At 38.2% G+C, this 25340-nt stretch overlaps 2 protein-coding genes across 4 annotated transcripts; one reads left to right on the top strand and one right to left on the bottom strand.

Moving 5' to 3' along the window:
* The first annotated feature begins 1275 nt into the window (after positions 1-1275).
* LOC149830534 (large ribosomal subunit protein P1-like) lies at positions 1276-4382 on the top strand. Its single transcript, XM_090016588.1, has 5 exons — positions 1276-1357; positions 1429-1517; positions 2658-2781; positions 2874-2974; positions 4075-4382. The coding sequence occupies exons 2-5, from the start codon at positions 1449-1451 to the stop codon at positions 4126-4128; spliced, it is 348 nt and encodes a 115-aa protein (XP_089872714.1). The 5' UTR covers positions 1276-1357; positions 1429-1448; the 3' UTR covers positions 4129-4382.
* Positions 4383-6849: 2467 nt separating this feature from the next.
* LOC149830535 (TNF receptor-associated factor homolog 1b-like) lies at positions 6850-25040 on the bottom strand. 3 transcript variants are annotated; one of them, XM_090016589.1, is made up of 13 exons: positions 24851-25040; positions 24415-24617; positions 22983-23094; positions 22736-22824; positions 22577-22645; positions 22361-22490; positions 17356-17514; positions 16843-17194; positions 14117-14229; positions 10362-10512; positions 9765-10228; positions 9468-9669; positions 6850-8955 (listed from the first exon to the last, which is right to left on the bottom strand). In XM_090016589.1, exons 2-13 carry the CDS (start codon positions 24590-24592, stop codon positions 7432-7434), a joined length of 3543 nt encoding a protein of 1180 aa, XP_089872715.1. In that variant the 5' UTR covers positions 24593-24617; positions 24851-25040; the 3' UTR covers positions 6850-7431. The 3 variants fall into 3 exon arrangements, with proteins under 3 accessions (XP_089872715.1, XP_089872716.1, XP_089872717.1); XM_090016591.1 differs by having other exon boundaries at positions 7267-8955; positions 9443-9669; positions 24851-25002; XM_090016590.1 differs by lacking the exons at positions 22736-22824; positions 24851-25040 and having other exon boundaries at positions 24415-24550.
* Positions 25041-25340: the final 300 nt, after the last annotated feature.

A 25340-nucleotide genomic window follows, 5' to 3' on the forward strand; every position in this document is an offset into this window, starting at 1 on the left:
ATCAAGCTTGCACTTGCTTGTCAATTTTATTTATTTATTTATTTATAACTCAAAAAAACTGCACCTGACACAAAGACCGGATCGGGTCAACCTGCGCATTGGCTTGGGCAGAAAGGCAACGCCCATGAAAATTGAACCTTGACTGCCCATCAAGCAGCCTAAGGCCCCAGCCCACTACACCAACCCTCTTGGAGCTTAACCTTGGGTGTCAACTTACCTAAATCAATTTAAGCCAGAACCCTGCAGCGATCCTGAGGAGAAGGTGGTGACCTCTTTGTCCCTGGTTCAACTCCCACCGTGTGTGGAGGTGCCTTTAATTGTTGGGCTTTACCATAGGGATTGGGTGTCCTACCCGGATGGTAAGCCCATTAAGTGACCCGGTTCTTGGCAAGGGTTTCTTGTCACAAATAATAATAATAATAATAATAATAATAATAATAATAATAATAATAATAATAATAATAATAATAATAATAATAAGCCAGAACTTGAGCTTGGCACCAATCCCAAGATCCATCCAAGAGGAGGGGTGCAAACGGCCTGATATCCGATCTTAATGGGGCATAAGATTTTTGGTTTTGGATCCTTCGAATGAGATCTGATTGTGCATTTGGATTTCACCCTGATTCATTTAATCATATCATTTCTATTTGAATTGATTTCCGATCACTATTCTAGGTTGGATGTATTTTGGATTCGGATTAAAATCCGATCCAATTGCACTTTTTGCGTCTAAAGAGCATGTTTTAGATACGTTTTTTACTTGATTCAGTTTTATCACATATCTCGGTTCAATCTTATATAATCATATCTTTTCTGCATTTGGACTCAGATTAGGACTCAAACTGAACTCATGCAGGATTTGGCCCACATCAGACCCGTTTGCAGCCCTATCTAGGTCTAGGAGTGGCAGTGGGTCGTAGTTCCAATCGTTCTGATCCATTTGAACATTCGGGTCAGGTCTGGGTCCGTTCGTTAGGATCAAGATACAAAGGAATAATAAAAGAACCATTTTCAAAATTTTCTTCTAAACGAAATTATTCTTGAAACCTGTTCTTAAAGCCTTTTGGTACTACCATACAAGACTCAATCCAAGATCCAAGCTCCCTTTTTCAAAGATGCAACTAAGCAAGGGCCGGGTTAGACCCGATCCATTGTCACTTGCATTGATCCAATCATCCAAGATGAAGGGGCGTCCCAGACATTAGCAGGGAGAGTCGTAGGCATTTTAGATATTTCCTTACTATCTTGCCTCCCATAAAAGGACCAAGAGAATTAGGGTTTTAAGAGAGAGAGAAAAAGAGAGGGTGGCGCTAGGGTTATTCTGATCTCGGTCTATCTCGGAAAACTCAGTGAGGTAAGATTTCGGCGGTTTTCGGCCGCTATTTCGCCGGAAAACAGTCCTCACCGCTCTCTCTTTTTGTGTAGGCTCTTTTTTTTCGTGGAGGATGTCGGCCGGAGAGCTCGCCTGCACGTACGCATCTCTGATCCTCCACGATGATGGAATCCCCATCACGGTAAACCCTAACCCTAGAGATATCGTCCTTTTTCCTCTTATAATTATATCCCCTTTTTCGCTTCCTTGGTGTTTTCTATCGCACTTCTCGTTTTCGTTGATTTTAGTGTGAGATTTTGTTGTGATTTTCTGTTGGGTATTCTATGGTTTGTATGGTTGGTGACTTGGATATGAACGCGATATGGTGGAATGTGTTCTTTGGTGCATTTTGATTGTTGGAGTATGAGTTTGTTTAGGATTCTTGTGAAACACCGATGCACTACACCGTCTCATCGTCCTTGCACACTACTAAACAAGCGATCACACGGGTCGATCTTTCTTTTATAACCTTTTTTCGGTTCAAACCAGAAAAAGTTGTGAGTTTTATTGGATTGTTAATGTGGTCATGTCTTCCTGGTGGTAATGGTTTTCGAAATCAGGTGAAGCTCGGTATCTGTCTTGGCGAAAATAGTGAAACTCTGGTTTATCAGGTCTCTTCTGGTTTGGTTTGATCAATGTCGTCTGCATCACTCAGGCTGTTTGCTGTCCATTGTATCACTCTGGTGATAAAATTCTATGCCTGTTTGTAAGGACCAGAGAATCGAGTCGTAGGGCTTGTAGAGTACCAGGCTCTAAAATGGTTTTACAGACCACATAGAGGTTTTTCTTTAGATGCATATTTAAGAATGTGGAGTGTCGCGTCTTACCAAGTTCGGATAGGCTTGACTTGGAATTTCGGAAGATTTTGTGCGCTTCTTTGGATTCAAAGCGGGTTTTGGTTTATGGAAAAAAGTTGTAATTCTGCCGGACGGATTGAATTATAGTGCACTTAAGCAGGCACGTGCACAATACTCTTTGTTGACTTGGAACTTTTGGTCCCTGCTTTTCCTGCCCAAGGTATTGAGAAATAGTTGATTTGGTAGACTCTGAGACATTGAATGCTAATTATTTCCAATTTGCTTTCCTGAGCATCCTTTCATGGAATAACTTTGGGAACTGGAGGGGATTTTATGAGTCCTACTAGGCTTTGGTAGATTCTGGCTTATTGTGTATTCATTGGCATTTGAAATCCCTTTGATATGGTCTGAGTTTGCAGGAATCTTTTTTGTTTGTGAATTGAGCATTGAATCTGTTTTTTTTTTTTCATCCATTTCTGGAATAGGCTGAGAAGATTGCCACTATAGTCAAGTCTGCAAATGTCTCCGTTGAGTCGTACTGGCCAAGTCTATTTGCCAAGCTTTTGGAGAAGCGGAACATTGAGGATCTTATCCTGAGTGCTGGTTCTGGTAAACAAAACCAAACTTGGTAGTGATTTTTTAGTCGACTTTTCTCTTTTATTGAATTGTTTGTAAGATTTTTATGTGACTCTTTCCTTCAGGTGGTGGTGGTGCAGCTGTGGCGGTTGCAGCACCTGCTGCTGGAGGTGCTGCAGCTGGCGGTGGTGGTGGTGCCCCTGCTCCTGCTGCCGAGGAAAAGAAGGTAATATCCCTTTTTTCAAGTATTTTAGATCTCATTTTGTTCCATTGTATCTTTGATTACTTTCATGCTCAATGCTTTAGTCCAGTGTATGAGTATTTGTTTGAGTATAGATCATGGGACACACTTGCAGGGAGCATTGTTTCATGCATGTATTTTTTAGTCAAGGTGATTTCATCTTTGACCAACTCAAAACTCTTTCCGTAGCTCTGTGGATACTGACTAGCCCAAGTTGATCAATTCACTGGTTTTGTTGCATGGATATGCGTGTGCATGCAACCACCCTTGTGATTGTGTCCCCTGTAGATAATAAAGTAATAAAACATATTGCTTCAAAGCAGGAAAAGGTTGGGTTACTCCTGTGGTTATGCACATTATAGATGGTGAATTTATAATTGTTGCTATGAGAAAAAGCTGCAAATGTTTGGTACATGATTTGTTTTGGTGGTCACCAAATGTCGAATCTTCTTTAGCCATTAACTGTTTCAATGATTAGTAGGACTTACCCAGTTTTCACTTTGTTTTCTTTCTTAAATCCTTTTGGTTGTAATGTTGTAGTTATCGGTTTTTGAACTAATATCTTTTAGTTGTGGTGCAAATAATTTTAGCCTTTTCTTTCATTCATTCCATGATAAATAGTTTCAAGTGTGCTACTGTACTGTATTTGTTAAAAGGCATATTTTCCCCACTGTCAAATTCTCTTCAAAAGCATGCTTAGATTTGTTTTTTCAGTATAGCACCATTTTCTATCGCTTAAGCGTCTGAAGTCTTAACAATTATAAGATCCTCAGGAAATTGTTGTTTATCTTGCCTTTTTGTTTGGTCTATATATTTTTTGTTTGTTCACATAGGATATTGTATTTCCAGAGGTGTTAATGTTCTAGTATGGTTGCCTTGCTGAGCTTTGTGCTGCTATGCTTTTGACTCCAAAGTAACATCTGTTGGAAATGCTGTTCTTTTATCAGAATCGAGCATTTTATAATTAGCTGATTACATTCTTTGTGGCATTCAATGCCTTTTCCTTAAAATATATAGCTATTCGCGATATTTCTGTTACTGATTTGTTTTCTCGTAACTTAATATGAGTGTATTCTTTTTGGCAGGAGGAGCCAAAAGAAGAAAGTGACGACGACATGGGTTTCAGCTTGTTTGATTAGCTTAATCTTTTCTGTTATTTCAGTGTTTCATTTTTCAGTAGCTACGTTAATTCTAGTTGGTTTTTGTTTAGTTTCTTTAGAAGAAAGATTAAGTAAAAATCCCAGTTTGTAACTTTTGCTGGGTGAGCAATATTTTGCTCATCTTTAGTAAATGGTGATTTTTGTTGCTGGTCAGTTATCTTGTTGGTCGAATTTTGTTGAGAAAAGCCCGAAAGGGCCTTAAATTCAGAGATAGATTTCTTTGTTCCTGGACACTTTGCCTTGTGTGAGGTTTGTGTTCTCAGTTATCAGCTCAAATTAAATTTCTGGCGATTCATTTTGCTTTTGTATTTCATACTGCATCTGTCTCTTTAATTCCTGAAATGTCTGTTTTAATTCCTCTCTCAAAAAACTATATCTGATGAGTTTGACGAACTCCAACCCGATTCCTTGAGTTTCTTAATTTACCAAATTTCGGGCAGAGCCTAAATTGTTGTCCTCTTGACCTCTTCAAGTTGAGGACTCAGCAACGACCTTTCTTCTGCTTGTTGATACTGGCGGACAGGATCGTTTGCAACGGTCATCGTGTACTCCAAAAGTGCTTGTAGATTTATGTCTCACAAAAGTGTTATTTCTTCTGCTTGTCACTCCGTTTGGAAATGAATCTCAAATTCTTGGTTTTCTAGAACAGTGGGGTGTTAAATTTCAATATCATGATCACTTAGTCTCTGTTTGGGAGACTTGCTCTGAGATGGAAACACCATTTTCATGTGTTGCCAAAATGTTGTGTTGCCAAAATGTGGTGTTGAGAATGGCATTGCCAAAAACATCCTCTAGTGAATGGTGTTGAAATGTTATGTTGGGCTGCCAACTCCTTTTCGCAACGCTACTGCTCCCAAACAACAGAGTGCATGAGAGCACTGTGGGAAAGTGCAACACACCTCTGATACAAGGCTCCCAATCAGAGCCTTATTGGAAGGGTTCAAGCCAAAGTTATAGCTTGGAAAGATAAAAATGTGTTTGGAGGTGGTCCGCAGTCTAATAGATTTGGTCCTTGCAAGGTTTTTTTCGTATATTCTGGCCTTTAATCGCTTATGATTCCCTTTATTTTGTCAAGCCAAAAGAAGAGAAATTTGAGCAGTAATTGGAAAATGTTATCCAAGACCTGTTGCCAAAGGGAGCTTGGGTGACTTAGTACTCTTCCTTGAACCAAATTACTGAAGTACTTGACGGTAGAAGGGTCATAGGAGTGTCAACGGATCGACCTTCACCTGACCTGAATCAAACTATGGGGTGCTGGTACTGTGTTCAGATCTGGGTCCATCATGATCTACCATAGAAAAACCAAATTTGATCTTATAAGGAAAAAAAAGTACGTTTTGCAAGTTTTATCCGTTTGGTACGTTTTGACCAGTTCCCATACATGTAAACTGGCAATTTTTAGCAAAACCATGGATACAAAATTATCTAATTTTATTCAATTCCCAAGTGTATTTCTCCGAAAATGTGCAACACCCACCCCTAAAGCTTCCATTCCCAATGACATGTAAATAGTATTGCCATCCAGGAGCTTGTTGGAAAATAAGGTAACGAAAAGAACATAGGTGTTTATCACTCGGTATTTGACAAAATATGATTGTCGGGCCCCTATAAAACCTATTTACTAAATTTCACCTAGAAGGGGGTAGGGCTAAGCAGAGCAAAAAGGGTTTTCCATGAGGTGGGGAGAGAACTATTAGCCCTGCACAGGGTTTGTGAATAAGTGGTTGCTAGGAACTGAAAGAAACAAAAAATGAGAAATTTTCAGCTTCTGTTGATCAACTGGTGTGAACAAACATATTGTTGCCAGTTAAAAGATTTGTGAATTTAGTGCACAAGGACATGAACACAAAAAAAATACATTTGCTGTGGCTAAAAAGTCAGGTCCAAGACAATGATATAGAATATGAGATTGTTTGGTTACATTTTCTTTATACCTCCTTAGGTCTCTCTAACTCCAAAAAGGTCAAACTGTGAGTTCCAAAACTTATGAATGTGGGACAAAAGATATTGTTTTGATTCTCATGTGGTGTATGCTTCATATCATTTAAGACCGACCGACCATGTAAAGTTAGAATCCCGAGTCAGTACAACATGACTGGCTAAACACATTCTAGTTTAAACTATCGGGTTAATAGTTACTATAATCTAATTTGCAAAACCATTTTCTTTTCACATTTTTGTTTTTTTAATAATCTTAACCTCATCAATGTGATATACATGCTCCATTTAGTAGGAATTGGTTTTTGTATCACCAAAATCCAACAACATATATAGGTTTTTATGGTATTGAAAAAATCAACTGCCGTAATACATAAAATTTTTTCCAACTCAAGCAAGCATGTTTTTTCATCGAATAAACATGACCCAAATGTTGATTTATCATAAATCAACTATGCTGAACGCATCTATGAGGTTATATCAAATCAAAACAACCTGATCCGTGAGATTTTCAACTGGATACTGTAGGTAAAATCGAGTGTAACAAATATATCTCCTCAACTATGAGCCCTTGTTTTAACAGCATAAATTCTCATATCTGTCCATATCCATACAACAAATATTTAGCCTTTCCAATAACTATTTCATGGGATGGTGCTGGAAGAGATGTAGGTTAGCTTAATATATTCCAAGGTATGTTAAACCAGTTACTTCCACCTCTGCTGTGGTACCAATACAGCAACACTTGTCAACTTCATATTCAGTAACAGTATAAGCTAACATGTCTGAACATCAGTAATTAACACTTGAAAAGAGGAAAAGGAAAAAGAAAATAGAAAAATGAGGGTCACCTGGGTGACAACGGCAGTTTCAGATCTAAATGCTCTTGGAATTTAACTGCGTATCAGCTTAGACATTCTAATGCAAACCGATCGAGCATGCTACCGTGCCCTATTACAACATTACACAATCTTGTAGGCCTTTACAATTCTACGTGTTCTCTTAATCTTGCCAATTCAAAAAGTTTAGTCTCCACACCAGAATGGTTCAGCAGCTTCAGCATCAAAGTCCAGTGTATGCCATTTTTCTCTTGATTTTAGAGCGGGCACATCAGATCCTGGTAGAAATATGCACCAATCACTGTTTTCCATTCCAATCAGCACACAGCAACAGCGAAATGCAAACATAAATAGTAGAAATGCGACTAGAAGCAAATTGAGAATCACTCTTTACAAAATGTCCTAGAGAGCAGCAGTATGCTGCACTTTAATGAGACAACACCTCAAATACATTATCAAGATTGGGGCTATGCAGCTGAAGACAAAGCCAGCGTCTTAAAAGCCTTCAACGTGCTGGTCTGAATGCAGAATATTCATTACGCCCACCTCTGCAACTCAAGTTGGCATAGTCTGCGACTGGCATTTGAAAAAGAGACCCACCTGCCTTGGAGTTTCTCAACAACGAGATGTCAGCAGAATCTGCAGACCACTGAAGCTGACCCAGCTGGTTAGCTTGTAAGACCCTCTCTACCTGCCAATTAGGCTGTGCCATGTATGAAGAAAGTGACACATCATGTCCTCTTTGCATGTCATAGGCACCGCTTCGCGAACCATAGACATGCTGGAGACTGCTATCAGCATACATCATTGACCTCTCAAACTGGCAGCTGTTTGAAGTACCTGCGTCCATCATTCCCATTTCATTCCCTCGGCCAAAACCATGGATGCCAGGAAATGTAAATTGCCTATTGAAAATATGATTCACCGGGGTTTTCAGCATGCCACTAACTGTTGCTGCTTTTCCGATGCTATATTCCTCATCAAGTAGGTAATTGATAATATCAAGATGGGGGAACTCATCCTGTGAGTCAGCAAGACCGACGGGACGCCTGTTACCAGAAGCACAGATCTCTAGGCTTGGGATATCCTGAAAATATGGTTCACAGAAGAGGCTGTTCTCACCTTCCTGTAACATGCATTCATTTATCCATGACAATGGACTGGATTCCTCAGGAAGCAACTCTGATTGAGATGTACTGCGCAGTATCTCGGGTGCCACTGTGCCAAAAGTAAAACCTGGACAGTTACTTGTTCCTGCAGAGTTGCCAGTTTTGTTCATAGAAGTGCTCTGAGACAGCAGCGATGCAGTTACAGTTGCTGGTGACAATGAAGCTGCTGATAATGACGAGGATGTCAAAGATGGTGAGGCCAAAGACAGTGACTGCAAGTGGGAAGAAGTTGGATTTGCTCTGGAATAAGAGGGGGTATAACTAGGAAAGCTTGAAGCAGTTCTCGCTTTGTGGCTATTCATAATGGCATTTCTATAGGACTGATGAGCAACAGCAGCACTGGATGAAGTGGTTGGCTGTTGATCAGTGCTAGTGCCTAACCTTCCAGCTGCACTGACCGACTGTGCTAACGATGGAGATGACTGAGTCATGGATATAACTGAAGTGGTTGTTCTTGAAGCAGCACAAATCAGGGCGCTTGATGGTCTCGACAGTGCAGTATGTGCATCAGCTGTGACTGGCTTCAGTGAGGTGATTTCATGGTTATCTGTTGGAACTTTTGTTGTGCTGATGGATTTTTGAGTTTCATTTTGGGATATGGATGGGAATGGAGATCTGGTTAGGAGCAAGATTCCTTTTTCTGATCGGCTATTTGAAGATGCTAGCCTAACAGAAACTGGTTCAACTAAAGCTGGGCTGCTTACTTCCCCTGTTGCTGAACTAGACTTCATATTTATTATGGAAGGTGGACTTGTGGGAGAGGAGGAAACTTCCTCTGCTGGTTCAGATGACTGCTTTGAAGGTCTTTCAAGATCATCGACATCTTTGACATTCATTTTCCTTTGTAATGAAACAACTTCCTGAAAAAGATGCACAGAAACTCATCATGTTATGGAAACATTGAGCCTCAACAATCCAAAATGTAAGAATCTAAGAACAAGACCAATGATTCAGATGTAGGGAGCATAGCTCTGTCATACAATTCTAGCAACCACAAAAGAAATGTTAATTTATCATTGAACCATAGCACTCAGTTTCCAGTGAAGAAATCAAGACCGCTTGATGTAGGGCACATGGCTCTGTGATACAATTCAAGCAAAGTATCATCTCTCTCCAAACCTAACATGGTAATTTCCCAAGACATGTTGATTTAAATAAGTCAAATGGTTACTTCTGCCAGAAAAGAAAGTTTTCATCTATAAAAGCAGAAGATACAACTGTGCAAACTCAAATAGGGTAACCTTGTTTTTTGTAAGGGTGTCTCCATCAAAATTTAAAGTTCTAACAATCCCAAAAACTCATCCCCACATGCACACATTCATGCATGAATGCATCACGCAAGCACACCTTCAAACAATAGGGAGAGCTTAACCTTCTCAACTAAATGTTGCTCTGGCAACTGAATCCGATCCTTTAGGGAGAGGACAAAATCTGGCTCAGGTCCAGTGCTTCCGCAGGTGCTACTGGTATCACATACCAGGCCAGCATCTGGGACAGAGTCCAAAGATTGTCTGTCACTATCATGGGTCGAACCATTTTGATCATGGTTTTCTTTGGCCTGCTGATTCTTTCGTCTGCGGAAATGAATGAAAGGGCAGATGGATAAGGTTGAAAAAGCAAATATTCAACATCAGAGAAAACCAGAATCAGTACATTCAGCCATATGCACCTGCTTGGTGATGTTTGGCTGCTGTAGACGGGCAAAGCATGCCCTTTGTATGGGCCTTTTGTTATAACAGAAGGAACAGAATCAGTAGAACATGTTGAAGAGCTGTCATCCATTATAGCCCTTTTCTTTTTGTTAGATCTTCCATTTTCTACAGGTTGAATGTTTATCCCAGAGCTATTAGGTTCTGTAGCAGGATGTATTTCTGATGTATCTGTGTCCCAATTGACTGAGCTGACATCTCTGTCTTCATCTGGTTGATGAGCTTCAACAGTATCTTCCCCAGTGCCTGACACATCAGAAACATCTCCTTCCTGTGCATCAAATTTATCAAGGATAGACTGTTCTGAGAATTCCCCAAGGGCTCTTTCCTCTGACATCTCCTTCTGGTGTTTATCATGAAGTGGTGTTCCAGATTTCTCATCCCTGGCTTTATCCTTCTTGCGATTGGCCCGCTTTTGTTTAGCCTAATGCAACAATATGAATTTAGAAGGAACTCTTCACAATTGGAAAACTTAATTGCATGTATGACAATTTTTAAGGTTATATTCAATCATCTGAATGAAGTTCCACAAAACCATCCAAATCTCATCATGTAACCTGTTTTTTTTTAGTTCGCTTTTCTTTGTCAGATGATCCACGCTTTGACTTGAGGTCATTTTCAGCTTGCCATGCTGCCTCCTCCTCGCGAATAAGTTCCTCTTGCCTCTTCAAAGCAACAGCCTCCTGATATGCGACTTCAATTCGATTGCTGCAAGGTAAATTGCAATATATGCAGTAAATACAAATTAAAGGCAAGACTGCATGATGATGAACCTCATGAAACTAACTCGGTATTTAAAAGAAAACCCACAACATCAAAATCAGGTTACACGTTATACCTTAACTAACAAATACAAATAGATGCAAGGAATCAAAGAGAAATTATTTAGGAGTTTCTAGAGCTCTTTTTATGAGAGGAGTTTTTGGAGTTCTAAATGAGATAAGAGTCTAATAAAGATAAAAGTTCTGATAAAGGCAGGAGTTCAATGAGCTCTTCAAGAAACCAAGAGGTTTGGTATCAAAAATACTGTGCTTAACAAAAAAAAATCATCGTTAAGAATGTACTTACCGAAAAACTAATCGTTTAGAATGTGCTTACTGAAAAACTCGCCATCGATGAATATGAAAAACTCAACAATGAAGTGCCGCCGATGAATCGCCAGAAAAATGTGACCAGAAATAGTTGCCGGAAAAGTTGAGGGAATTTTTTGTGGAAGATCAAGGGACCACAAAGAAACCCTAGAATATGCAAAAATAGTCTTGGGGTGTGGACAATCGCTTCATATATTATGTCGATTTGCATGGTTTTCAGTGACTTCTGTACCAAATATATGTGATTTTGCTAAGGTATTTGCGAAGTTACTATCATAAAGAGGTTCACAAAAATTGTTTTTGCGCGCTTCGTGAAGACTGCAAAAACTATTCAGTCATATTTTACTCGCATTATAATTTCATCCAAATCTCTTTCCTTCACCAAAATCTAAATAAATAGAGCAAGCAGCATGTCTGTTGAGTGGTTTATCTTCAAGTAACCTATTTTCACTTCCTTGATTCATCCCACTGAAGGAGAATAGCAAATGAATGGCAGTTAAGCTATTACATAACCAATGAGAAGTCTCTACTCTCTACTGCTGATGCAACCCAGCTTTCCTTATTAGGGAACCTTGCTGGCCTTTCTTTCAGAACCTTTCTTATAGACAGTGTCATGGCTATGCACCATTGCATAGCTCGGTTCAACATGGAAGCTCCATACCTCGCTTCTAGTAATCATCCTATAGTTATCACTGGGTTTGGAAACCTTCAACCATGCGCAACAGCTACAGTCACAAAGATGTAAACATATCAACCTTTTAATCACTGAAGGATGGTCAGCCTATTCATGGACACCTGCCTGTTTCACCACCACTTCAAAGGCTCTCAATGTACAATTCTGATTTTAGGAATAAAGTTCTTCATCAAATTCTTGGATAACACTTGGCAAATAACTCATAGAAATGAGGTTACATCACAAATGTAGATCTTTTTGCCTTAATGGTCAACTACATTTAAAGATTTCTTAGATTGTCTTTTAAAAGTAGAAGGAATCTCTGATTATATAAAAAGTTAAGCTTGTTGCTTACAAGAGCTTTAGCTGCATTGACTAGGACTTCCTAAGGCGTGTGTGGCACCCATGAAATCCGGACAGCAGACGAAGCAACTGATGACAGATAGATTCTTATTACCCCGCTTCATGTGTATTCCATCAATACCAAAATCACAAACAAGAAGAGTGTTCTACAAGAAAATAGGCATAGAAATTTTACTGACTTCTCTCACCAATCATCTGTCTAAAAGAGAATAACCGTACATGATAAATTGATAATTTTGATAGTGGCATTCAGTGAGCTGTCCAATATAAGGTTTTAATTACCGTAACCTATGTAGAACTTAGTAGATGTCATGAAAATAGCAACTAGGTTCAAGTCTTAGATGGATTGACCTTCTAAGAGAAGCATGTGAGCAGTTGATGGTTGGCCGTGCTGAATGAATTAAAAAGTTACAAGATTCTAAAGTCTTGTATTCAGATGATGAAGATTTTAAGGAAGAGCAGATGAAATGTCAAGAGGTCAACCAAGAGATTTGCACATAAAATAAAGAGATTTGCACATAAAATAAGGCTTTCTTTCTATGGAAAAAGGTTAAGTATCCCAAAGTGTTCCTCACATGAATCAGTTGTCAAAGAGATGCTTTGCTGGTGGCTTAAGTGAAGGCCTGGCATTTTCCAAAAGCATTGCTCTAGTCAGAAAAGATACCAATAGCATCAGTTGAAGCGAGACCTTGGAAAGTTTGTGCTTGTATGTCAAAGCAATAAATGGTAACCCCATAATTTTTGGCCCTTACACCCATTCCGATACCAGAAGCTCCATAAAATGATCTGTCCATGGACTTTGCCTTGAGACCCCTAAGAACTCAAAGAGGCAGGGACTGTGCCTCTAAAATAGTGCATTTTATACCTTGTAAGAACAGAACAAATACCTCAAACATTGTTTCTTTTTTTTCGAGAAATTGTTAGACTGATAGTTATCGCCTTCAAAGTCCACAGTGATGGACAAACTAAAGTTGACAAAAAGAACCTTATAAAATATTCATAGGTATCTTTCTAGAGATAAATCTTAGCTGTGAGACTATGCCTTAATGTAGGTTGAGTTTTTTGTTTTTGTTTTTTATTTACAACGATATAGTGAATAAATGTACAGGAAAGACTCCATTTAAAATTATCTATGGAATTTTTTAAAACGTACTCTAGAACTTGTGAAGCTACCAAAACTTCCTAGTGAGACCAATAGCTACGGTTCATAGAACTCATATGTATATGTTAAGAAACAAATGCTAAATACAGAAAGATGCAAATATGTATAAATAATTGAATGATTGTGATGGTTCATCTTAAAAAATAGCGAATTTTTGTAGGAACTTATAATAAGCTAAAGAACAAAAACCATGGACTTTATAAAAAAAATTAGAAGATCAATAGCAAGGCATATGTAGTTGATCTTCTTAAGACATGAACAACTATTCTACACTAAATGTAGTGACCAATTTGAGTGTCATCCATTGGAATAACCAGCACACCCCAAAGCTAATTCAGGGGGAAAATCACTACAAGTGCAGCAGATTGATGTAGAATGGTTGGCCTTATTCTACATGGAAGGTCAATTGAAGGCCTTATTCTACTAGTTTCCAGAGTTCTAGATGAAATAAGATAAGATTCTAATAAAGGTAAAAGTTTAAAAATGACAAGGTAGAAGTTTTAGATAAGCCCTACAGTCTATAAATAGAGAAGGAATCATTTTGTTTCCATCAAACAATCTAGCTCATCATCTTCTGAGTTTCCTTTTGGTTTCTCTATTCCCCGTAGATTCAAGGGTTATGTAGATTCAAGACCTTAAGACCATCCACTTCTTCTTCCCAGCTTCCCGTTACATAGTAATTTATAGTTTATCTTATAACAATTCAATAGTGTGCTAACCAGAGGGTGTTAAGGCTTGTACGCATACAACAGACCCTCCCCCTTCACCCACGAACGGGGGGGGGGACACATTTTCCCCTCTCCTTCACCTACAGATTTCGTTTTCACAAACTAGACCAAAATCTACCAAAAAAACCGCATTTTGTTGCAAATATATGCTGCATGAAAAAACCAATTCCAGCTTGCCTCTCCACCTTTTCTTTACACTTGTAAATCCTCATAATATATAGGCATTTCCAACTGTATATACATAAGTTTTACATTCACTCCTGAAACACGAACACAATACAACCATAAAATTTACCTATATATTTGAGTTACAACAAATATTTCCACAGTCCTCCGTCCAAGTTCTGTAAGGCGCCTTTCATCACGTTCAATTGAGTCTTTGTTGAAGTCCTCTCCAGGAATTCCTTCCTAAGAATGCACAGTCAACATAAAATCAAGGAAAACAACAATTCGCATGCACAAAGACAAAGAAAAGATAGAACACAAGGTCCAAAACCTTGTACCACAAAGGCCAAAGTTAGAAATGTGATGGAAAACCATTCAAAACTTCAACAGCCCAAACAATACAAATGTAACTCAAAATTGAAGTCACCCAATTGCATCAGTGGTCTTTCAATTGAATGATTTAAGGATAAGCAAGTACCACAACAACCATCATAGACAAGCATGTTTACCTTAGATGTTTGTGTTCTAGTACCACACTTATATGACATTCAAGAATGTCATTTGGAATGTGAAGTATAAATAACCATATGCCCAAAAAGAAAATCTGAAGAACATTTCAATAATCATCAGCACAAAATTGTTACTTTCCATGTAAAAGCTTGCTCGAAATTGTTGCATGACATGGTTACTGACACATGCATACCACAAGCGTTTGGTTGAAATTGTTGCATGAAATGATTACAGACATGCATACCACAAGTTTTGTGGAAATGAATATAGACAGACTTCAAGTTCTGAAGGGAAGTGAATAATTCCAAAATCCATCATTGATAGTGACCAATGTTTTCAAGTTTTCTAACCCATCCATGTGAATATGTCTTGAAAGTTGCAATTGTATTACTCAATATGAAGCTTGCCTAGAAGGCTCAGCAATTAGAAAAACTCCTACAAGTGCAACAGTAACTAAGAAAAGAAACAAGATTTTGTGTTTAGATAGATGGGCTTCCTAAGGTCAATTTCACATTTTATGATCACAGTTGGAGAACTTTCTATACTGCGTGCTTGCGAAATATGATACCAAGAATTCCAGAGAGAGGCCTGACTTGACAGGGCAGAGGCAGGGCATTGTCCTGCTAAACAAATAGCCAAAAGATTATCCCACTAATATCCAGACAGGTCCCCTTAGTAAAGAGACAAAGTTTTTACCCCCTGTTTGGATCACTTTATAAACTGCTCCTTGCCATTTATGCTTATTTTAAGTAAGCATGTTTTGGTGTTTGGATCATTTACTTTTATTCTTTTAATGAGATTTTATAAATTTCACCCCTTTTAAAAAAAACAAGAGACCTTATTTCATTTATAAATGCTTATTTTCTTCCATTTCACCCCCATCATCACCACCACCACCACCACCATGCAACGAAATATGTGGAAATATAACCAAGAGCCACTATGGGCTTACAAGATTGCAAACACAAGAAGTGCACAAACACAAGTCCACTAAAGAGACAATACACAAGCCTTGAAAATACAAGAGGGGTTTAACCCCTATTTATACACAATAGAGCCACTTAGTGAGTTTGAGTTGAGGCTTCGAAATAGAGCCCATCATGTATCCCCAAAGCTTCTTACCTTTGCGGTTATTTTCCATAGCGGAAGCCCACATCATATAGTTGAAATCATTTAATTTGAATGAGATCTATTTTTTGTTTATTCTCCATTTTGACTTGATAGAAGAGAGGAGAAAATATGGAAGACCACGAAAAGAGCTCATCCACCATGACTTCTACAAACACCACCAACTCAAGAACACTTTTTCAAAGGACCAAAAGCACTATGGCTCTGATACCATGTAACGAAATATGTAGAAATATAACCAAGACTCACTATGGGCTTACAAGATTGCAAACACAAGAAGTGCACGATCACAAGTCCATTAAAGGGACAATATACAAGCCTTGAAAATACAAGAGGGAATTAACCCTTATTTAAACACAATACAGTCACTAAGAGAGAGGCTATTGGGAGCTCCCAAGGGGTTGTTGGGAGCTCCCAAGGAGTCGTTGGGAGCTCCCAAGGAGTCGTTGGGAGCTCCCAACAGTCATAAATATGATCGTTGGGGGAGCCCCAACGACTCTTTGGGAGAATGCCCAAAGAGCCCTTGGTTTTTTGAGAAAAGGACCAAGAATAAAATAAAAAATTTAAAATTTAAAAACTGTCCCTAGAGGACAGATTCTATTACAATAAAAAGACCAAAATACCCTTGACAATAAAAATAAATAAATATATGCTATATATATAAATATATATAAGTATATATATACATATATTTTAACACACCATCACCACTATTACCATCACCATTGCCAGTACCATCATCACCATTACCACCACCACTATCACCATTGCCGCCACCAGCACTATCACCACCACTACCACCATCACTATGTCATCACCACTATTACCACCACCACACCACCATTACCACCACTACCATCCACCACCACCATCTATCACCGCCATCCACCATCACCACTATCCATCATCACCACTATTAACTTATCTTATTTTCTCATTCATTAAAATTTAAATAGTTGGTGATCCAAGCATTCACTTAATTAAAAATAAGAGCAACTTCATTATAAAATGTGCCATTAATTTATTTTTGTAAGCAATAAACAAAAACATATCCAAACAGGGCCTTAATTCAATAATTAGAGATGAATTCTTCTTCTGAACTTCTTTTCAATATCCTCTACACAAACTCAGAGAAGAGTATCCACATAGGTTCATGTTGACAAGACAAACTAACCCATGCTGCAGAAACTATACAATCGCATGATCATCCAAACTTACCTTTGTCCGATTCTGAGTACCCTTGTCATCCTTCAGTGGAGGCAAAGGCTCCAGTGCAGCCCTCTCAAGCAACTCCAACACATCATCAGCCAAGACGAACATATCCTTTTCAACACAAACAATTGGAGGTGGCATTTCCTCATGGTCTGTTGATTTTGTTCTCATCTTTTTGCTTGAACTTTGGCTTTCAAGAGCCTTCAGACCACTGTGTAGGGAATCCATGACTAGTGTAGAGGTGACTTCCTTCTCTATGAAAAATTGTTTCACAACAAGTTTCAAGACGGTATCACTTTTCTCTCTTGACATGCGACGCCTTGCATTCTGGTCCATTCCTAACCAAAATGCACGAAAGCTGCAACAAGCTCAACAACAAACAACTCTTCATGTTACAGGTCCATGAGGAAAATTATAGCAAACTTGAATCAGAAATGGAAGCCCCAAACAGTATGATGCAACAGGCGCATAGATAAATCATAATCTCCAGAAGCTATAAAACAAAACAAGCACGAATACCTTGACCATCTTGTTTTGTCCTCAATCAACTTCCCAAGCTTGTTCCTCCTTTCTTCAACAAAGCGTCGGCAGATCCCCTCAACATTTGTTAGGTATACTCGAACAAGTTCTCGCCTATATTGACAATCAAGACAACGGAAAGGACGATGTGCCTTCTCCCTGGTAATTGGTAAACAGAATGTAAGAAACTCCAGAATTTGGAAGATTAAATGCAATAATTGAAAGAAATGATGTATAATTAATTAAAAATTAATAATATAAGAACAAAGGGACTGCCACATGCCAATAGCTCTGGAAAGATGACCAATGAAAATACAATTTTCTTGTCTTTCTACACAAGATAATAATTAACGGTGTGCCTGGCCAATGAACAAACTCACAGGCCAAATGACCTCAAGGGGGCAGTCAAAGGCATCAATGACAATGTAAAATGGAGATGCTACAACACTTACAGACCTACATGTCCAAGACCAAGTTTGTGCTTACCTTCCATCCTCAAGCCACAAATAATTTTGAATGTTCATTAGAAATGATGTAAAAAATTGAACTTAAAAGGTAAGGAAAAAATATTTCACAAAAACAAGTGACAAAGCACATAAGAAGAGAAAAAGAGAAACAAACTCACTCTAACTAAATGAATATGATCATTAACTTTGGTGAATCTAGATACTAAAAATTGAATTCCTTTTTCTCAATCTAACTCATCAGTGCACCAGCAATAAGTAGTTTGCTGCTAGGCAAACTTGCTTAAGACGTGTATCTCTTTTTAACCAAATACATGAGATGGTAAAAAAAGGTAGACTCCAATCTTCCCAAAATAAGATTGATGCACCCAACAGATAATGGATCATCAGGAGTTATTGAGATTGTAGGCCTATTGCCTCAAAGAAACTAAAGGAATAGATGACTAAGAAAACATAGACAATTTAGTTCAATCAAGCATTACATTCCAAAGCTTGGAAATAGTAAGCACTATTAAACAAATAGGACTCCTGTTGAAAGTTCTTTATGCTATCCAAAGATGCTACAGTGGAAGGGATGTCAGACGGGCACAGCTATTTATGAAAGAGATCAGCTAGATAGGCAAGCCAGATTGGTTCATTTGGCTGTATTTCACAATTTACATAAAGATTGCATCCTCTTTCTCAATGGCGTATCATGGAGATCAAGCCCATCACCTTTCCCGCTGTGGGTTATCATGCATTCATCCTTCTAATCCATAAGTGGTTATCATCTGATCCTGCATATTTTTTATTGCCATCTACACAGGATTATCATCCAGTTGATCAAGTATCATGCGAGATGTGATATCCTAAATGATGCTGAAGAATTGAATGTTTGTTCAATGAAATTTCTGTAATATCTTTTTTCTAATGGGATTACAACTATTTTGGTCAACACCTCCACATTTTCTTGGCTTTAGTCTCCAATCCAGTTAATTACAAAGCCACAAAAAGACTGTGTATCAACCACTTTATTTGGTAGGTTCAAGAAATTAAGACTCCATGAGAAAGGTCCTAGACTACCAAACCCACCTTAGACGTAGATTTCCTTCATTTATTATAACTTGGTCTCAAGCAATATCGATGGTTACCCACTCCTACATAAGCAAGTATGACTCCTATAGGATTGCCAATAAGGAAAAGCATGATACCAATGTAATCATTCATGGGTGCCTGCCCTTGTGGCATTCCGAGATTCATTCCATCCCTTTGCACATTGCAAGCCAGTTTTAATGGATGACCACTTTGTGTGTGTGTGTGCATGAGCCCGTGTATATTTGCTTTAATTTCTTGTGTCTTCGTTTTTATCAATACAAGGAACCAAAACAGCATAAACAAAACAAAACAAATATGTGGAGTATCCAGATGCTTTTATTAACCAAATGGTATTCCACCAATTGAATATCCTCCCTAATAGTGGTTTTCCAAATATTACATGCCATATTCATGTGAAGCACAGAAATATAGCCCGAATTCCCAAACCACTTTTACGGAGGAGTTTAGCATCTCAATATACCATCTTCCTATGTCACACAGACACTTCCCTTAGCAAATGTAGCCCGTGTTGACACAACATGACACTTCATGCACATGGTCAACACTGTGTTCCTAACTTCATTGATTTCTTTTTATGATCTCAACTATTCATTTGGCACTTATTAGTGTGACTTAGCATTTGTGATTGATTATACTAAATACCAATTTTTCAACTATTGTTTAACTCGGATTTCTAATAGACATCTCCTCAAGGAATTTCTCTTGTTGGAACCTAATGGGAACTTTACAGGTCAATTCCTATTACTAAGAATGGCTGTCTCGCATAGACAAGGACATGGGTATGGAACATGATATGGACATACTTAGTGTAACACGATAGTTGTGCAAAACTAGGACATGATGACACAATCGTATGCTTTATGCATACATACATGCATACATATAATACAAACACACATGCACATATACATACATACATATACATAGAGAGAGTTTGTGTGTGTGTGTGTGTCGCACACATACACGTGCATTTTTAGTGCAAATTCTTGAACAAAAATTCTAAATCACAATGTTTCATCAATGTACGCACATCTTCAATCTTTGTAATCCATACAAATCAGAGTGAGTATGCAAAACGTATTCATCCACAAATTACAGCTACAGCTTCTGTCAAAAGTTAAGTCAACACTAGCAAGAATAGTGGCAAATACAAGATTGTTCCAAATTCCAATGAAGGGGAACATTATATATATATATAGATAGATAGATAGATAGAAAGAGAGAGAGAGAGAGAGAGAGAGAGAGAGAGAGAGAGAAATGGGAACCTACTAAATGAGCATGGCGCTAAATGAAATATGATATTGGATTTCTGATGTCAAAATTCTCGTATCCATTTTGTTTCCTGGTAACTATGGGCCAGACTTTACTGTGCCCAGGTCTGGATCAAATGTGATCTGGTTGCTTTGACCAAATCTGCCTCAGACTTGGGCCCAAACAGCCCCAGGTATGATTCAGATCTAGGTTGGTTTTGACCCAAGTCTGAATAAATACATCTGACCAGATAGTAACACGTGGCTGCTTCCTTGCGCCAGGCGTAACAAAAGGATGAAAAAAAGGGGAGAGAGAGTTGGCATTGTCAACAGAAGAGGGAGAGGAATGGGGAGGAGAAGCATGTAGTAAAGGACGAGGAAGAAGAGGAGGCAAAGGAGGTGGGGGGAGAGAGAGAGAGAAAGAGTTCACAATGATCTAGGGACAGCAAGAGGAAGGCTAAGTGGGTTAAGATTGTCACAGATTTCATAGGGGTGAGACGAGAGAGAAAGCAATAATGATCTCATCCTCTTCTTCATCTTGCCCTCCTTGTGGTCACACAAGGAACTGGTGAGGGTGAAAACTGGAGCAAACTTCATGAAATCAAATCCTCCACCATTTCTGTTTACAGTATGGACCACTCGATCCGGTGCACATCTGAACCAATACAGACCTACCTATCACTCCTTTGGAAATGAACAATAGCTGTTCCTTCATAAAATTACCGAAACTGGTTAAAGTAATGAATCTAATTACCATGTCATTCTAAAAATTTTTGCATATACTGTGGTGAATGTGTTAAGTAGGGTTGGGCATAAAGTGGTGCTTGGACTGGCTTTGGAGCCAGAGCTCAACATGGTTGAGCTTATCTCCAGCCTGATGAAATTCCGGCTGGGCTTGACCAACCCATGGCCTATCAACAGCGAGTCAAGCTCAACCAATATATTTGGGTGAAGACACCCTGCCTGTGCCTTTCTTTTTATTTAGGTGGCCAGCCTATAGGCAGCTTATGGGCCAGCTCATGTGGGATAGGCTTTCAAGTGCTGGCCCTTTGGTAGACCAGGTTAACCAAGTAGTACCCTATTCACCGGTCTATTATATGTGGCGAAAGTATATAATGCATCCATAGTTGTTCATAGATGCTAAGTTCACAGAAAATTTATACCCAAACAAGTTCAAGAATGACTTGGTTGTTTCTTTGTTCTTTTTTTTTCTCCGAAAGGAAAGAATGACTTGCTGGTCCATCACAGGGCTTTTTGTTATCTCAGAAAAAAAATATTGTAATACTACACATTTATTAGCTGGACTTTGAAATTGTGAAACCTTAAGTTGGGTGAGGTTTTTCAGCATTGAACTCAGCTTAGGCCTAACCTGTCTATTTGATGGGTTAGGTTTGACCAGACTGCAACTCATTCACAAGTTGACCAGTGCGTCCAACATATGGGCCATGTTGGCCTAATTCCCAACACTAGAGTTAACATCTGCTGTTCATGAAAGATGTTAACAAGCTTAAGACTTGGCGTTTTCATGCATTAATTGTCACCATAAACACTTCTGTAAGTTTATAAAAATAAATGGCACACTTTTTTAGCTTTGCTTTGGAAATGTGAAAGCTTATGATCAGCACCCCAGTTTTCTATAAAAATGCTAGCTTTCCCATAAGACAAAAGAACCCTTACAAGATCATCTACAAAGCAATCACTCCATTAAATAGCAATAGCTTGCTTATCCCCTAGGAGCCACATTCATGAAGCACCTTTATGTTATGATCACAATATTTTAACTATATTATCCTTGGCACTGGTTCTGCTTAACTTCTAAAATGTGCCAGATACATGCATGTTATGCCTATGTATGTATGAATGTGTGCATGCATGTACATATATGTTCACCTAGTTGTAGAGGAAAAAGAAAAGATTAAAAGAGAGAGAGAGAGAGAGAGAGATAAAGAGAGGAAAAGCAAAATGATTTGTATCACTATAACCAAAGTAAAATAGGAGTACATAACCAACAACTAAAACTGCCTTTACTGGACAAAGATATGTGGCAACACAAATTCAGCAAAAGACAGATATGGGAATTCTATTCTACTCAACACAGGCATATTAATAAATGCTTTACTGGAAAACAAACATCACATACCTAAAAAAAAAAAGAGGCAACTCATTTTTTTTTCAAAAAAAGGAAACACAACATACCTAATAACCTGAACTTGTGCCTTTATCACAAGCAAGTCATTAGAAATGAAACCATCATACACTTTTGATAACTCCATGAACTTTTTCCAGCCCCAATCATGTTCTTTCTTCCAAAACCGATGCAAAGTATCTGCAAAGGTTCCCTTTCATATGTTAGTAAAACAACCCAGCTTGAAGTATAGATTTTGAATTTTATGATAACTATTTCTTGCACACCAGAGTACTTAGACTTCTTTGGATCTTTATTCACCACAGCTATTGTAAACTGTGCGAAGTGACTCCATCCTGCCAATGAAAATGAACAATGAGCCCTCTATTTATGTAGGATAAAAAATATGCAATATACAGAACAATGTTTATCATCAGACCCATCACCTGGAAGAAGTTTGTCATGATTAGCAACACAGAGGAATAAAGAAAGATGGTTACACACATCACAACCTTGGGGGTAGACTAAGATGTACCTGTAAATGTATTTTACAAATTATTGGCTCAAGATATTAAACTCCACATTTCTGGCATTTGTTCATATAAAAAACAACTTACATGCAACAAGTGCACCAACAAAAATAGCAAATACAGAAAGAAATTTTCTCGCAACTAGATATGAAAGAGTCCTCACCATTTATATCCACCAACCTCAAATGCATTACTTCGGAGCTCTCTTTTGTTTATTTGTGAAAAATTTTCAATCTTCCAAGTAAACTTCCCATATAATTCAGATGGTTTTGATCCTAGACAAACAGAAATCATCCTCCAATCACATATACATGACTATGCTGTACCATTAGTATGAAGAAAAAATCAATAAACTTAAACCTAATAGACAATAAAGGAACTATTGCTTATAAAACTTCAATGCATGAGCAAATTTATAACATGTACGCATGTCATACAGGTTGCAACGAAATAGTGAATCATTGCAAAAGAAAATCAAGAGTGAACCAAAATAACTAATTGTGAAAACTTTGGTTTGTTCAAGACACAAACCACATGATGGTTTGTTCAAGATGTCTCTGATTTCTCTCTCTTTCCATTTCTAGTGCTCTCATTCTCATGCTTTCCTTCCACACCATGTTGCATACACTTTTACATTTCATTTCTACTTTTGCAACATCTTAAAAAATCGAGGACTATATTAAGAACAGTGTGACCTCCAAAACCAGCAGGTGTCATAATATTAGATCAAACCAATTAATCTAAAACAGATCTACACCAACAAACAGACCACTATTTTACATGAAACAGAAACAAGCCTGATAGAAATTATAAAATAATCACAGTTATCAGTGCGAAAAAGGTGGTCGTCACACAAGGCACAAACATCAAACACAACCCAACAAGAAAGCACAAGTAATAGTAACCAAGAAATAAGCTACAAGGAATCTAACAAACATTCCGTAGAAACATGAACAGATTGTAAATGATTAGAAGTTCATAATGACGGGCCATCAGCAATATTAACAGAACCATCCACACAAAACACGTAGCCTTAAAAATAGGCTCCAACAATAGGTAAGCTTCAAAAAACATGTCATATTCTTCAAATTTCACAATACTTATGTTAAAAAATGAAAGGGATATAGAAGCAGACCGGGAAAATCAAGAAGGGCATCAAATCCAGTGAACAAAATTCTATTTCTATCATTAATGAAAGCAAGTTCAACACACAGCATTACATCGTAAATGTATTAATTTTATACAGTGCAGTATCTGTATAGCAATTTTCTCTGTATACGGAAGAAAAGTAGGAAGAAACATCGCATGTTACCACAAACAAAGTGGAAACTAAGTGAATACCTTCGGTTGAGTTGTTTCATAATCTCTAAAATAATTGGGAAACCTAAAAATTTCAACAAGCAAGAAATGCAAAACCCCATAATCAGCATAACCATAAATAGTGGGTTTTCTTCAAAAGTGATAAAAATTGGACTAAATCTTAAAAAAAAAAACAGGAAACGATAAGGATAATATGAGGAAAGGAACCACCTAACACGAAACAAATAAAGCAAAAAGTTATACAAATACTGAACATACACACGGACTACACATACCACAATCATCATCGTCATCGGTGTCCCAATACGGAGGAGATGTAGAAGGGGTCCCGTTTTCCACCTGCTCACAAGATCTCCATTCCGACAGCGAATCTCCCGACGGGCATCTCTGGCTGCTCGAGATCGCCTCCGAAGATCCCCCAGCCCCATTATCATCACTAACTGACCCAGCCATTGCTCTCGATCCCCAAAACCCCTTCCTTCACATCCAAAACACACAAAACCCCACAAAAACCAACATCAAAATCCCAATTTTCGAACAACCCAATTCCGGAAACGTCGAAATCCAACAAACCCACAAAAATCCCAACCTCTTCCTCACATAATTCTCACGACCCACGAAATCAAACCACAGAAAAACCCCAGAATACTAAAGGTTGACCCCACAGAATTCGGGAAAAAAGGAACAAATGAACAGATGGAGATCACATACCTCTAATAGAATATACAACCCACCAAGAAGCTAGATTCTGCTCGCTGTTGATGGTGTCTAGAGAGAAACGGAGAGGTGGAAGCGTGAAGCAATATAGATATGGAGGCCTTGGCTTCCTCCCTCTCTCTTTATGTTCCTTCTCTCTCTTTCTCTCTCCTAGAAATAAAATGGCAAGAAATTTGTTGAAAACAAAAAACGGGTCGATTTATGACGAGTTAATTTGATATTAACAATACAATATTAAAGTGAGTGAATCCCAGAATATTGTGATTAATGTAATAACTGGTTGTTATTGGTTATTATGGTTTTATGGTAAATATACATTGACTTTCTTAAGGAGGAGGTATGTATTCACTGGTGAGAGTGACCTTTTGGATATATCGAAGGTAAGAAGGTATGTATTCATTGGTAAGTGTAACTTTTTGGTGATATCGAAGGTATTTAGTTAGGTTTTTTGTACTAAATGCTACCCCTAACAGTAGGGGACATT

The sequence above is a fragment of the Nuphar pumila genome, chromosome 8 (genome assembly GCF_984573655.1).
Source record: "Nuphar pumila chromosome 8, dmNupPumi1.hap1.1, whole genome shotgun sequence".
NCBI classification, from domain to species: domain Eukaryota; kingdom Viridiplantae; phylum Streptophyta; class Magnoliopsida; order Nymphaeales; family Nymphaeaceae; genus Nuphar; species Nuphar pumila.